The sequence below is a fragment of the Neodothiora populina genome (assembly GCF_041146345.1).
Source record: "Neodothiora populina strain CPC 39397 chromosome Unknown canker_contig_12, whole genome shotgun sequence".
NCBI lineage: Eukaryota > Fungi > Ascomycota > Dothideomycetes > Dothideales > Dothioraceae > Neodothiora > Neodothiora populina.
This window is the reverse complement of record NW_027191404.1, coordinates 1,113,319-1,126,454: the sequence shown is the minus strand read 5'-3', so window position 1 is coordinate 1,126,454 and position 13,136 is coordinate 1,113,319. Positions and strand designations below refer to the sequence as shown.

At 51.9% G+C, this 13,136-nt stretch overlaps 4 protein-coding genes across 5 annotated transcripts; 1 reads left to right on the top strand and 3 right to left on the bottom strand.

Annotated features, from left to right (window-relative positions):
* Nucleotides 1-432: 432 nt before the first annotated feature.
* AAFC00_001079 (uncharacterized protein) lies at nt 433-2,725 on the top strand (the record flags this gene model as incomplete). The annotated part of the gene is made up of 2 exons (XM_069340222.1): nt 433-820; nt 870-2,725. 2 exons carry the CDS (start codon nt 433-435, stop codon nt 2,723-2,725), a joined length of 2,244 nt encoding a protein of 747 aa, XP_069203694.1.
* A 1,495-nt stretch (nt 2,726-4,220) lies between these two features.
* AAFC00_001078 (uncharacterized protein) lies at nt 4,221-5,899 on the bottom strand (the record flags this gene model as incomplete). Its single annotated transcript, XM_069340220.1, has 3 exons — nt 4,221-4,255; nt 4,314-5,747; nt 5,806-5,899. 3 exons carry the CDS (start codon nt 5,897-5,899, stop codon nt 4,221-4,223), a joined length of 1,563 nt encoding a protein of 520 aa, XP_069203693.1.
* Nucleotides 5,900-7,626: 1,727 nt separating this feature from the next.
* AAFC00_001077 (uncharacterized protein) lies at nt 7,627-10,044 on the bottom strand (the record flags this gene model as incomplete). Its single annotated transcript, XM_069340219.1, has 4 exons — nt 7,627-9,577; nt 9,648-9,772; nt 9,843-9,899; nt 9,967-10,044. The coding sequence occupies 4 exons, from the start codon at nt 10,042-10,044 to the stop codon at nt 7,627-7,629; spliced, it is 2,211 nt and encodes a 736-aa protein (XP_069203692.1).
* A 729-nt stretch (nt 10,045-10,773) lies between these two features.
* AAFC00_001076 (uncharacterized protein) lies at nt 10,774-13,074 on the bottom strand (the record flags this gene model as incomplete). Of its 2 annotated transcripts, XM_069340217.1 has the most annotated exons (7): nt 10,774-11,339; nt 11,393-11,582; nt 11,638-12,564; nt 12,628-12,771; nt 12,832-12,904; nt 12,964-12,980; nt 13,033-13,074. In XM_069340217.1, 7 exons carry the CDS (start codon nt 13,072-13,074, stop codon nt 10,774-10,776), a joined length of 1,959 nt encoding a protein of 652 aa, XP_069203690.1. The 2 variants fall into 2 exon arrangements, with proteins under 2 accessions (XP_069203690.1, XP_069203691.1); XM_069340218.1 differs by lacking the exons at nt 12,964-12,980; nt 13,033-13,074 and having other exon boundaries at nt 12,832-12,903.
* Nucleotides 13,075-13,136: the final 62 nt, after the last annotated feature.

Genomic DNA, 13,136 nt, shown 5'->3' with positions numbered 1-13,136 from the left:
GGTTCTGGTCGCGAGCTACGGTAGTAGCACAGTAGTTTATCTGCCTTGGAAAGGGGAGATGGGCAGATGTCATGCAAAGGGGGTCCTGAGATAACAAACACGATTTGATCAGGCGCGTCTTGATTTCTTTCCCTTTCTGCTTGTCATTCGCCAGGATAAGAGCAGAGAGCTAGCTCATGATCGGAAAAAGAAGAAAGAAAAGGACAAGAAAAAAAGAGAGCGAGCAATAGCAATAACCTGAAACAGTAGTGACCGCATCACACTGCTTTCACACACAGAAACAATCGACCGTCCGCAGCCAGCAGCAGCGATCAATGTCTCTCATTCTCCCCACGCGGCTCTGAGGCATCCACATCCATGGAAGTCTAAGCAAACCAAAGCACCACCAGAGGAATACAAAAACAAATAGTGAGAAAAGACTAGACGCCTCTGATGTCGACGCCGACGACACCAGTAGTGCATCACCCTATTAACAATGACAACACTTCTTCGTTCACGCAAAGAAATGCGGCATCCCTGCAGCGCTCATTCACTCTGCCGGCCAAATTGACCGATGCACCAAACGCGACGAGGCAGACAAGTGGCAGTGGGGTGGAGATCGGGGCGTCCGAAGCCATAGAGACGCTCTATGTCCACCCCGGAGCGCGCATTATATCCTTCACCACGGCGGCATCTGCTAATGCCTTGACACGACCGGGATCGTCGGCTTCGGTCAACAGAAGAAGCAGCAGCACTTTCGAGAGCTATAGCGGCGGAAGCGACGGAGACTGGGGGAATGGGCTGGCATGGGAGAATGCGACGGAGAGGACACTCGCAGCTGGTATGTTGTCTCTTTTCGTTGTTCTCACATCTCTTGACCAGGGTCCCAGGTCCTCTGGAGATCTATCGCGTGCCCGGCAGCGTCTCCTTCCTGCACTCTGGCGCTCTGCTCCATGCCATCCTCCCGCGATCGCAGTGCTGGTGCGTCGACGGCGTCTCCAAGTTTGTCTTTCGCATCCGTCCGGACACGTACTACCGGATCGAGCTACCCAGCACAAACCCGGGCGAGGAAGAGCTGGTCGAAGGGTTGAAGCTCACCTTGAGTAAAGTGCTGTATTATGAGCGCACCGCTTGTCCCTTTCGAAGAGGCTTCGGGGATGCCCTGCCCGAGATGCCCGAAGTGCCACGAAGGAGTCTGTCGCGGAGTGCATCTGTGGGGCGGGCGAAGAAATGGACATTCGAGAGGAGATGGCGACCGGAAGGCGAAAGAGGGAATTTGGAGGCTTTGTCGCAGTTGAGCAGCATCCGCGACGAGGGACGTTATGCCGTACAACATGCGCAAGGCCATCAATACAGCAGACTCGAGGAGGAGAAAGAGGACGAGGAGGAATCACAAGCAGGAGCAGAAGCAGAAGAGAGACCAGCCACCGTCGACAGCCACACGCCATCCCCTTCTCCTCTACACTCACGTACCGCCCGCTCCGTCACAGCTCCGCCACAGCTCAGCAGCAAGCTATCGCGCGCTCCGTCCAAGACCACAGTCCCCAAGATTGCCGGGAGAATCAACGAGGCAGTGAGACAGCAAAGCGGCAGCACTTTGATTCCTCGGCCAATCAAACGACGACAACACTCGGATGCGTCGACACCCAAACTACCGCCTACCCCTGAGTCATTGCAGGACGAATTCACCTCACCTTTTCTTGTAACGGAAGAGGAAAGCGCAAGAGAAGGGGATGGTGATCATGTGGAAGCGACTGGAGTGCCAACTCTCATCTCGGAAAGTGAAGACTCTCTTCTCCTCAACTCTCCCTCGACGCCACGACCAATCGCCACTTCAGTTCCTGCACCGGAGCCGTCTCTAGACTCTTCATCCAACTCGGCCTCTTTCTCTTGCGTCGACTCATGGCCAGCGAATGGCAAAAACAACTCTACAATCTCCCTATCTCAATCATCAAGCTACCACTCATTGCCACCAACGCGACAACCCTCACCCGCGCCTACCGCGTCCGCATCAGGCACGGCCCCTAGCACAGAAACACCGCCCGACCAACATCTCGTGCGCCGCACCCACCACACGCGCACAGTAACGCCCACCACCCTCCTCCTCCCCGCCGCAACCGCATCATCAGCGACGAAACAAGCCCTGCGATCTCTGACGCCAACCACTCCGTCATCATCAACAGTGACAACTCTATCCTCGACGACAACGGCTCTGGTCAAGAAAACAGCCACCATCTTCCTGGGTCCTCCGGCGCATCTCGTCCATATCATGTTACGCATTGCCGCGAGGATATTGCTTTCGGCGCTTGAGCATGGGACTGACGATGACGAGCACGGCCACGATGGTCGGCGGCATGGACGCGACGAGTTCTACGAGGCGATCACTGTGCCTCTGCACGGCGCCGACGATAACGAGCTCTTGCACAGAGAAATCACCCCGTCAAAGTCCTCCACGTTACCGCTTATAGACGGCAAACAAGAGATATCCCCAGCATCAGCCTACGCCTCCCTAGGTTTCTCCCCTCTGCCTTTGAAGTCCTTTTCCCCGTCATCGTCGTCATCATTTTCCTCTTCCTCGGCATCAACATCATCAACAACAACAACAACAACAACAACAACAACAACAAGAGCGACAAGAACCTCGGTCCTGCAAACGGAAACGGAAATGCAAAAGCGCCGCGGCCACAGGCGCGTCGTGCCGGGGTCTTTTGATTTCTCGGACGATGAGGAGGAGTGGGGCATGTAATGTAGTGTTTCTTCTTCTTCTTCTTCTTCTTCTTCTTCTTCTTCTTCTTCTGGTCTCTCGCTCTGGTCTGTTTTGCCGTGTCTCTGTCTCTTCTCTGTCTCTGTCTCTTGTCTGTCTCTGTCTCTTGTCTGTCTCTGTCTCTTGTCTGTCTCTGTCTCTTGTCTGTCTCTGTCTCTTGTCTGTCTCTGTCCCTTGTCTGTCTCTGTCTCTTGTCTGTCTCTGTCTCTTGTCTGTCTCTGTCTCTTGTCTGTCCCGCTCTCTGGTCTGTTTAGCTACTAGTATAGTCTTTCCCTAGCGTGTTTCCCAGAACCCTTCGTTGGTTTCTTTGTCCGTTGTTTCTTTGCTTCCTCTGGTACTTGTTTTCCTTTCCCTTTGGGTTCGGGCGAGTGGTCTGTCTGGGTTTACCTTGATATCATAATGGTGGTAAGCTGTCCTGTCGTCTTTTGTTGTTGTTGTTGTTGTTGTTGTTGTTGTTGTTTCTGTTGCTACTGCTGCCTGGAAGGAGAAAAAAGAAGGAGAGAGAAGGAGAGCGAAGACAGAGCCAGCGAGGCTCCTGCCAGTCTTTTCCACCTGTAGATATAAAACCCAATGAAAACCAAGAGTTTGAAAAAAACGCCTGAACTCCACAGACCGACTCTTTCTTCTTGGAGAAAAATCAATCATTCCTGTGAGAAAAGGAGAAATCGAAAGAAAAATCGAGAAGTAATTCACAGTCATTGCGTCAATATATACGGCTAACAACCCTTCCCCCCCCCCCCACCGCTCCCTAAAAAAACGCCAGCTCGATTCCCCAAAGACCTCCAAACCCAAGAAGCGGTCAATAAACCCCCTCTCCAAAACCCATATTGCTCCAGTACGGCAAAGCAGATTCCCTTTCCTCCCCATCCACCCAAAAGAAAGCGATGGGAAAGAACAACGCACACAACGTATTCCATTACAGCAGCAGCAAAACGCATGAGAGAGAGCCCTTGGAAAAAAAAAGAAAAAAAGCGCCGGTGATATGTAATCTTGTTGCATGTCGATCGTCGTCAACAACGTCTTGTGCAGGATTGGCTGGCTTGGCTGGCAGAAAAAAAGACTAGGAGGACAAAGGAAACAGATGGTGGAGTAACGAATGGATGGTTGATTGGTTGTTGGTGTCGAGACAAAAGAAGTGTTTACTGATCGTGGTTCGTCGTGGGACCAGGTGGGCCTGTAGTTAATGCAATATCGCTTGCAGCAGTGCATACCACAACTTGTGGTAGAGCTGGTATGACACTCACTGTACCATATGACAGGTCTGAGTGTACCCAAGAGTCATGCGGTTGGTGCCGCTCACTCCAGTCCGACATCACTCAGTGTTGTCCATGGGTATGGCGACTTGTTCACACTTTCGGTCGAGCGATCGGACATGCAGCCCAAAGTCAGGCACGTCAGAAAGAACCAAGCCCGCTGGGTAATGGCCGCGATCCGTGTGGTGCTGTGTATCGTGCGCACGCGATCTTCCAGACTTGACCTAAGGCATCAAGGATGTGTTAAATTCCCAATTGCCTAGAAAGAAATTGTTAGCACACTGTATGCAATCCATGGCTGCCAACAAAACACTTACCCTGCTTGAGGTTCTCCGCCGTGTCATCGAGAAGAATGACACGGCGCTTGTTGCAGTACGTCGTCTTGTCCATCATCTCGACCTTGAGCGCTGCCAGTTGATCCGTCGACTTCTCAAACATCTCTGACAAGTTCTCGACGGCCATCTCCAAGTCCTTCTGGTTGTCCTCGAAGATCTCGGTGAGATTGTTACGGGCGAGATAGTATGCGAATGCATACGTCCACTTGAGAGTCTGTCGGCATTGCTGCAGAGCTTGCGAAGCATAATCGAGGAATTGCACCTCTATCCACGACATGCCAGAAGACGATTGCAGCTGTGTCATCTTCTTTTCGGTCTTGAGATAGATGTCCTTGTCCAGCTTAGCCGACTGCTCGTGATTGGCATATCGATTGTAGTAATGAAGATATCGTTCCAGACTCTGGCGAGATTTTGCCTGGGCGTCTCTGGCGTCATGTCCGCTCTTCTCTTCGTAACGGTTGCAGTTGTACCACGACGTTCCGTGCTCGCTCCACACTCCCATGCACATCCAGCAGAACTCGTTCTTGCATTTTCGACACGTCATGTGGTTACATCCGCCGTTCTTCTCGATGGTGCTGCGACATCTGGGGCACTCTTTCGTGTTGGCTGATATCCAATTCGCTGTTTCAGAGTCATCCTCGCACTTCTTGAGCCATTTCCGTACCAAGACACACGGCGTGGGCTGGTGATCCGACAAGGTGCAGCCGAAGCAGAAGGGATGGCCGCAGTCGCACTGCACAGTGGGTACGATTCTGTTGAGATCCTTCTGCTTGACCGCGCAGTCGATGGCATAAACACAATTCGGAGCAGGGCACCACTTGAGATTGTCCTTGTCGTCGACGTAGGTCCGAGTCAGCAGCTCCTGGTAGCGGTTCCGGAGATCCGAGTCGACAAGCACGTCCAAGCTCTTGGAATCTACGATGCGGTTGCAGGCGTCGCCAGGACATCTGATCCTAGCAGCTTCGCCCTCCTCTTTGATTTTCTGCGCCAGGTATTGTTTGTAGCAGTCAACACAGTAGCGATGATCACACTTCATGGCGAAGGTCTGCATGCCGGGGGCATCGTCGCAACAGATATCGCACATGAAGCCATCGATGGACTTGACCTCGGGCTTCCACGTCTCGTCATGGCTCAAGCCGGCCTTGTCTAGGATCTCGTCTTGCTTGTCCATGTATTGCTCGATCAGGCGTTCTTTGTTCCATCGTGAGTAGCGTAGTAGAACAGCGGTGGCTTCGTGGGGTTGACCTAGGATATTTGACACCTCCTCGACCTGTTTGTCTTGTTGTGCTTGAATGTCTTGCGGGCTGTAGACGGAAAAGTCGACCTCGTAGGCCTTTCTGCGTGGTTTGTAGTCTTTTTCTTGTGTGTCGAAGCCGATATCGGGGTCATCTTCGAGGTCCAGATCGTTGTCCGAATCTACATGGCGGATCTGATTAGTCATTGTCAGCAAGAGAACAATCACATGCAGACTCACCTGCGGCACCAAAGTCGACACTGCTGTCTTGGTCGTCGTCAAACTCCATGTCGCTCCCGCTGGCCACAGAGTTGAAGTCATCGTCCGAGTCCATTGGGGTCTGGATCTGCTGCACCTGGTGCACCTTTTCGCTTTTGAGCGTGGGAGGGGGCGACGACAGCAAGGTCGGAGGAGTTGGAGTTGCGGGCGGCTGAAGCTCGACCTTCTGCTTCTTTACAGGACTGCTGCCTCTGGGCCTTTGGTGACCGGTGGCAGCGTCGGCGGCGGTGGTGGTGGTGGTGGTGGTGGTGGTGGTGGTTGTGGATTTCTTGAGGGCGGCGGATGCCGATGACGACGGATTCGTGGCGTCAGGGTTGGTGACAGCAAGAGCAGGCTCGACAGACAGAAGGGCACTCTGCGCTGTGGCGGCTTCGAGCTTTCGTTTACGCGTGAGTGGAGGCGTGGTGGGCGATATGTGAAGCCTTCGCCTCAGATGACGAAGGGAAAAGGGTGGGTGATGGAGGAGGAAGACGGCGGTATGTCTGTCTGCGTGTGGTGGCTGTCAGGCAACGTGGGCGGCGGTTATGTCGTCGTGGATGTGGAGAAGCGGAAAGCGGGATAAGGTAAGGTCAGGTATTCACGGAGACAGAGGGAACGAACGGATGGTTAAAGCCGGTCGGGATGAGGCCTAGTCTAGGCGTGACGAACCCGGGCCTCGTACAAGTGTAGATCCGACTAATACGGGGAGCAGAGCGATGTCTACTGCTACCAAGTGACGCTCGTTGCTTTTTCGGACAAGTAAAGAATGATGGAAAAACTCCGGACAGGGCGTCTATGCGGGTGTGTGTTGGCTGCGCAGGCAGGATACCTGCTGGGCGTCGGCGACCCGGTGCACGTGAATGAGTCTAGAACGGGATGACTGGATGATTGATGACTGATGACTGACGACTGACGACTGATTCGAAGAAGGTTTTGGGAATGAGGCGTGGGGGAAAGAGAGAGGATGATTTTTGCAGACGAGATGATGCGTGAAGCCTGATACTTTCGAAAAGCAAAGAAAAGACAGAAAAAGAAGTATTCGTCGTCGTCGTCAAACTTGACACAAAAAGGACTTGTTCCTCCAATTCAATTTTGAACCCGAATGTGAAGCCCTTATCCTGTTCCTTATTGATTGTAGTTATGACCCTGAAGCCTGAAAATGGCGACGCCGTTCCGAGGCTGAACAATCAAATCGCCTAAAGCGCGCGTCTGCCTGGATGCGTCATTGTTCGTTGACTGCAGTGCACTTGACTTGAGTTGTGTGAGATCGGTACCTGGATTTAGGTAATCAATTGTGATTCCTGGTCGTACTGTGCCTAGATTCGGGTGGCTTCCAGGCAGATTTCAGGTAGATGCCACAAAAAGCCCCATTTGAGCCACTGATGTGGGTGGACAACTTAAAAACAAAAGTACCTTTCACACAGGGGCAATCATTCAGCATTTTTCCAACGTTCGTTACTGGTTACTAGCATCTCAATATTCTCCAGATAAAGTGTTGTGGGTGTATGGTATATACCTTCGTATTCGACGGCGGCTTACTTCACAAACCTCAAAGTGCTGCCATGGCCGGTTCACTCAATAGTACAACACCGCAAGTATTGTCTCATGTAAAACAGCTCACCAGTCAAACTTTATACACACCCAAACGCAGAGAGACCATATGAGTGCGACTGCAATAATATATACGTTTATCAACTGTATAACAGACTTTATACTCTTTCGCCGTGTCACGTGGGTATCACTGCCTTGCCTGCAGGCCTACTCTACAGTCATCATAGCTTACAAGTACATCTCTGACCCCTCTTACTCGTCGTCGCTATCAGATTCTTCTTCTTCGTCATCGTCATCCTCCTCCTCCTCCTCCTCCTCCTCCTCCTCATCACTGCTTTCCTCTTCTTCCTCACTGTCGCTGAGAATGGCGTCCATGAATTGTCCCATCAAGCTTCGCACATGCTTCAGCTCATCGTTGGCCTGACTCTTCTCGTCGTGCCACCATTGTTCGAAGCCCTCTGTGTCGATGACGTCGCTCATGGCGAGGTCGTTGCTCGCGTACAGCATGATCTGCTCGCCATCCTTTCTGTGGCAGAGATCGGTTTGCATGAGAAGCAAGAACTCCACTTGGTCTGGCTTCTCTTCGTGATCGTCACCGTGATCGAACATGGTCCTCTCCAGCAGCACTTTGTGCACCGGAATTGTCTTCTTGACCGCCTGTGCCGGACTGAGCCCGTCCTCGACGAGGCCAGCTATCCGCTTCATGAATGCTGCCACGACCGCTCTCCTCACTTGCGACGGAGACGCGTTGGCTGACATTCTGAGAGAAGTGAGCTCGAGTTGGATGTTGGAGCTCTCGTCGCCCTTTTGTAGTGAGTCGTAGACACTGGCCGCTGCTTCATGGTGAAAATCCAATGCTGCCCGCTCGTCGATATTGCTGTCGTCTGATGCCACTGATCCGATCGACCCAAAACTCTCCGTTCTTCCACTTCGTCCCGCACTGAAATCGTCCGAGTAGTCATCTTCCGAATTCAGCGTCGAGATCGAGTCTTGCGATAGAGACAGATTGGCCATGTTGTACATGGTTGCGTGGTTCAGACCGAGGTGCTCTTCGTCTTCCTCATCCTCATCTGGCTCATACTCGAAACCTGTGCCATTTTGTCCGACAAGCTTGAGGTCGTTGTCACCGCTGACGATCTCGTCCTCCTCGTATCCTGCCACTCGTTTCTTTTGCGTGATCCTGCTGCCCTCCTTGACCGTCATGCCATCAGCTATGTGCACTCCGTACGACAACAATGCGCCGGGCATGATCTTGCATCTCTTGCCCACAGATGCCTCATTTGCAATAATCGCATCCTGAATCACTGATCCGTCACCGATAAAGGCATCGTCCCAGATGTATGCGCCGTCGATCTTGACGTTTCTTCCGATAACGCACCTTCTGCCGATGACGCTGTTGCTGACAACACTGCCGTCTCCGATGGCCGTCGCTCGACCTATGACCGTCTTCTTGCCAATGTGACAGGAGCGAGCCAGCACGACTCCCTCTTCTCTATACACATTGCCCTTCAGGAGTCTGTATGTCTGATCTCTTACTAGATTGCTGTCGGGGCAGATCGGGTAGGCCCATCGGCCCATGATGTCCCTGCTGACGGCTCCGTATGCACTAAGATTCTTTACTCGGGCTGCGTAATGATCGTTGACAATGTGCGTGTGGATGGTTTTGCCGTTCAGCTCGTAGTCCTTCAGCACCGAGTGCAAGAAGCCTTTTCGGGGATATTCGTAGTCGAAGTTGTCAGACCACAATGCGAGCACATCAGGGGTGCAGATATCGATTCCACAGTCAATCAGGTCCTGGCGCACCTCAATCTCAGCGTGCTCTTTCAGAATGTCGGGGTCGATGTTGACGAAGCGGCTGGTCTGGTGGGGACGCATCTGCTCGTAATGGACGCATCTGTCTTTGGTAGGGTCGATGACAAAGACCGGGGTGATGTCCTGGCTCTTGGTTCGGTGTCTCGTTCCTGCCTCGCGCAGCACCATGGTCATGATTGCGTTTTTATCCTTCTGACGACGTCGACGATGAGCCGCCATGGCGCCGTCGATGGGTAGGTTGGAGATGATGTCTCCATAGACAACGAGGAAATCATTGGCCAGAATCGCGCGCGCATCCAGGTCACGCATTGCATCGCCGATAGAGGAAGAGCTGCTGTGGAGTATTTCCACCCTGGAGAAGGGAGATACCGACGACTTCCATTTTGTGTGCCTGTGTCGCGTACTGTAAGTGTTGCGCTCTGCTACGGAGGTAATGCTACAGTGCATGGTGGCGTTCTTACTCGATGTATTCCTGAACTTGCTCCCATTGAGCACCGCAGTAAACGAAAACCTCTTCGACACCGGCGTTTGCAAGAAACTCGAATGTATATTCTATCAACGGCGTATTCGCCAGAGGGATGAGGCACTGAGATGATCAGTCAAAATGCTGTCCTGAGCATTGCGCCATGTCTTGCTCTTCCGGAGGAGGGACTTACGCGAGGTCGTTCGAGATTGAAGGGACTGAACCGGGTCTCGAAAGAGTCGGCGAGGATCTGAAGCTATTAGCATAGACTGCACTCATGTCTGCCTACTATTATAGAGTAGTGAGTTGACACTTACCACGGCCTGAAGAGGCTCCTCGACTTCCTCTTCGCGCTGCTTGGAGTGGCCATCCGATTTCTTGCCTTTGGGTGCCATGGAGGGCAAGAGAAACGACGAACGAAGCGAAGGAATGCCAGATACTGTCTTTCTCTACTATCAAGAATCGACTATGGTGATATGTTGGGTGTAATTCTGCACTGCATACATGCCTTAGATTCAGGTAACATTTACTATGTGGGAAACTTTTGTGAGTCAGTCTGTTCCCCTCCAAACCATCCATGCGGTCACTGCCAAGACTTTGTTTCTCACCTACAGTCCCATATACCATGTTCTCCTCAACCACTATTGTGATATAATCAAAGGACTTTCCTAAGCGTTGCTATCAATGATGCGGTGCTGCGGACAGATCGTAGGCTGGTTCAATCGGCATTCTGCTGTTTGAAACACTGTATCTATAGCACAAGGTGATCCTGGTTGTGGTAAATCTTCATCCCTCTTCATATCCATATATCCATCTCTCCGTCCTCATGGTCTGCAACATAAAGCAATATATGCTGTCCCACCATCCTATATACAAAGTCTCATACTCGTATTATTTCTGCAAGAAAATTCTCCTTTATCCAAGCTGGCGAAGCCTTGACCTACACTCCAGAAGAATGCTGCTCCGCGTCCTGATACAGACCTAACAAGACTATCAGGGGTCATTATTCAAGCATGTCGCGAGGTCTTTCAACATCACTCGAGACCGGTGGATGACCTCGCATCGCCAGCTGGATTGTTGTCATATCGTTATGTATATCACGTCTCCATTTCATGATCACTTCTTCAACCAACACGTCGGGGCATGGGGTTCATCGGGTTCGGCATTGGCTGGCCCATCGCCATTGGAGGTGCCATGTGTGGTGGGATTCCCACAGGAGGCCCATGCGGATACAAATGCTGTCTCTTTATATCGCTGCCGAGGTCGCCAGGCCCGCCCGATATGTCTGATATCTGCCGTCTATGGGGCCCTTGAGGAGGGCCCGGAGGTCGGGCTGGAGGTCCTCTCGCAAGAGGACCATAGGCTAGTTGTGGGGGCTGCAAGCTGTAAGGACCAGGGGGTCCTTGCTGTGCCGTCATCATGTATTCATCTGCTGTGACACTGCTGCTCGCCGGTGATACGCCGAGGGTATTGCCTGGGGAAGTCCAATTACTCACACCAGCTGGTGATGTTGCAGGAGAGTCTTCGCTCTTCAACGAGTTTTTGGCCGCGACTTGAGCCAAGGTGGGTGGAGGGGGCGCTCCCATGCCATCCAGCGCATTGGGGTGCTTCTTGAGATGTCCTAGATGCTTTTCGAGCATTTGTACCAGACCTTCCTTTGTGAAGGGTTTTGGAAGAACATCGTTCATGCCTAAATTTGAGTCAGCATTTACCCCAATCACCGGAAAGTTCAAAATCACGTACCATGTTGGAAGTACATCGAGATGTCGTCACTACGAATATTTGAAGTCATGGCGATGATCGGCGTGTTGTCGAACTGTCTGATAAGGTGGCAGGCAGATACGCCGTCCAGATTTGGCATGATGATATCCATTAACACTAGATCATATTTAGATCCAGCGTTCATCTTGTTTACAGCCTCCAGGCCATCAAGCTATTACTCATGTCAGTGTACAGTCATTGAGCAGGCACCGATCGGTCGGACTTACCGCACTGTCCACACTACAGTGGAATGCGTATAGGAATTTGCCTCCAATGCGTCTACATGTTGGATCATCTTCAACAAGCAGAATGCGCGGTTGTCTCGACCAGCCTGGGTCGTATTGCATGCTCTTCTTACGTCCATCGGTGGGGGGAGCCGGCGCTGTCGCTGGTCCTTGGCCTGCCTCTGCAGATTTGCTGTTTGGCATCGGGAAAGGAATATTGGCCATGTACTCGGGATGCATCGGATCAATGCCGTTGGTCTGCCCCACAGGATAGACTAGGTTGTCCAATTCTCCGTACGACATGGAAGTCGACGATGTCGCCGACTGAGGCCCATTGCCCCTGCTGGAAGATCTGGTTCCGTTTCTCCCATCCACGCCCGGCGGAGGCGTCGTGTATGCTGAATTCATGCGCATCGAGACTTCGTTCATCTGCTCTAGGTTTCGTGGGTTCAAGATGTGATCTGCATTGACTTCTGAAAGAAGCTTGGCTGCGTTTTGTAACGGTGAGGCAGGGGTATCATCATCCAGTAGCTGGGGAGTCTGCTTGCCGCTTTGAGAGCCTGCGGCAGCTGCTTGAGCCGCAAAAGGGTTCGCGACCTTGCTCTCTCGTCTTCTCTGTGCATCCAGATTCTGCAGGAAATTCATGACGTACTGCATGACATGCTCGTGATTGACAACAGTCTTTTGCACGCCTATTAACTCTTGCAGCAACATTGAGTGGTGCATGCTCAATTCATTGTAGCGCTCTTGCATTTGCTGCAGTTGTTGCTGGGTGGCCACGAGCTGTGTGTTTACCAAGTCCATTTGCTGCACCGGAACCATCTCATCCATGATACTGTTAGGCTTTCGCGGTGCAGGCGCTTTGCGTCGAATGTTGTCCAAAGCATCTTTGTTGTTTGCCTTGAAATCCGGGTGTTTAAATTCCCAGGCCTGTCATAGTTGTCAATGACCCATCAACACATCGCGGGATAGTCACTCTATATATTGACTTACACCTGCGCCATACGGCGATTGTCCATTCTCCTCGTTGTTGTGGCGCACTTTGTGGAAGTCGTACTTGTTTAGTTGTCGTACAAAACTTGCAAAGTTGCTGTGTTTGAAATGCTTTGGCAATATATGCTTTGTGAATTTTTCATTCTGCAGACACAGCGGTCAGCCACGCGCGACCGATATGCGCCTTCGATTGCCGGGTCTTACCTCGAGCACGACGAAGCTGTCACCCTCATTGCCCCACCTCACAACACTCTCGTCTTGTGGATTTTCCAGCATTCTTTGAGCACACGTTAGTCTCATCGTGTTGCCGACTTCGCGCCAACCATTTATACGCACTTGTAGAGTTTGCGAACCTAGTTAACTAGTCAGTATGAATACGCGATCGCGCTGGAGGTTTAGACATACGAAGTCGCTCGAATTGTTCGAGCTGCCCACACTTCCGTCCATCGTGACTGATTGATATGTATGTGTTTGTATAGGTGTAGATGCGGCGACAAAAGGTCAGGTTC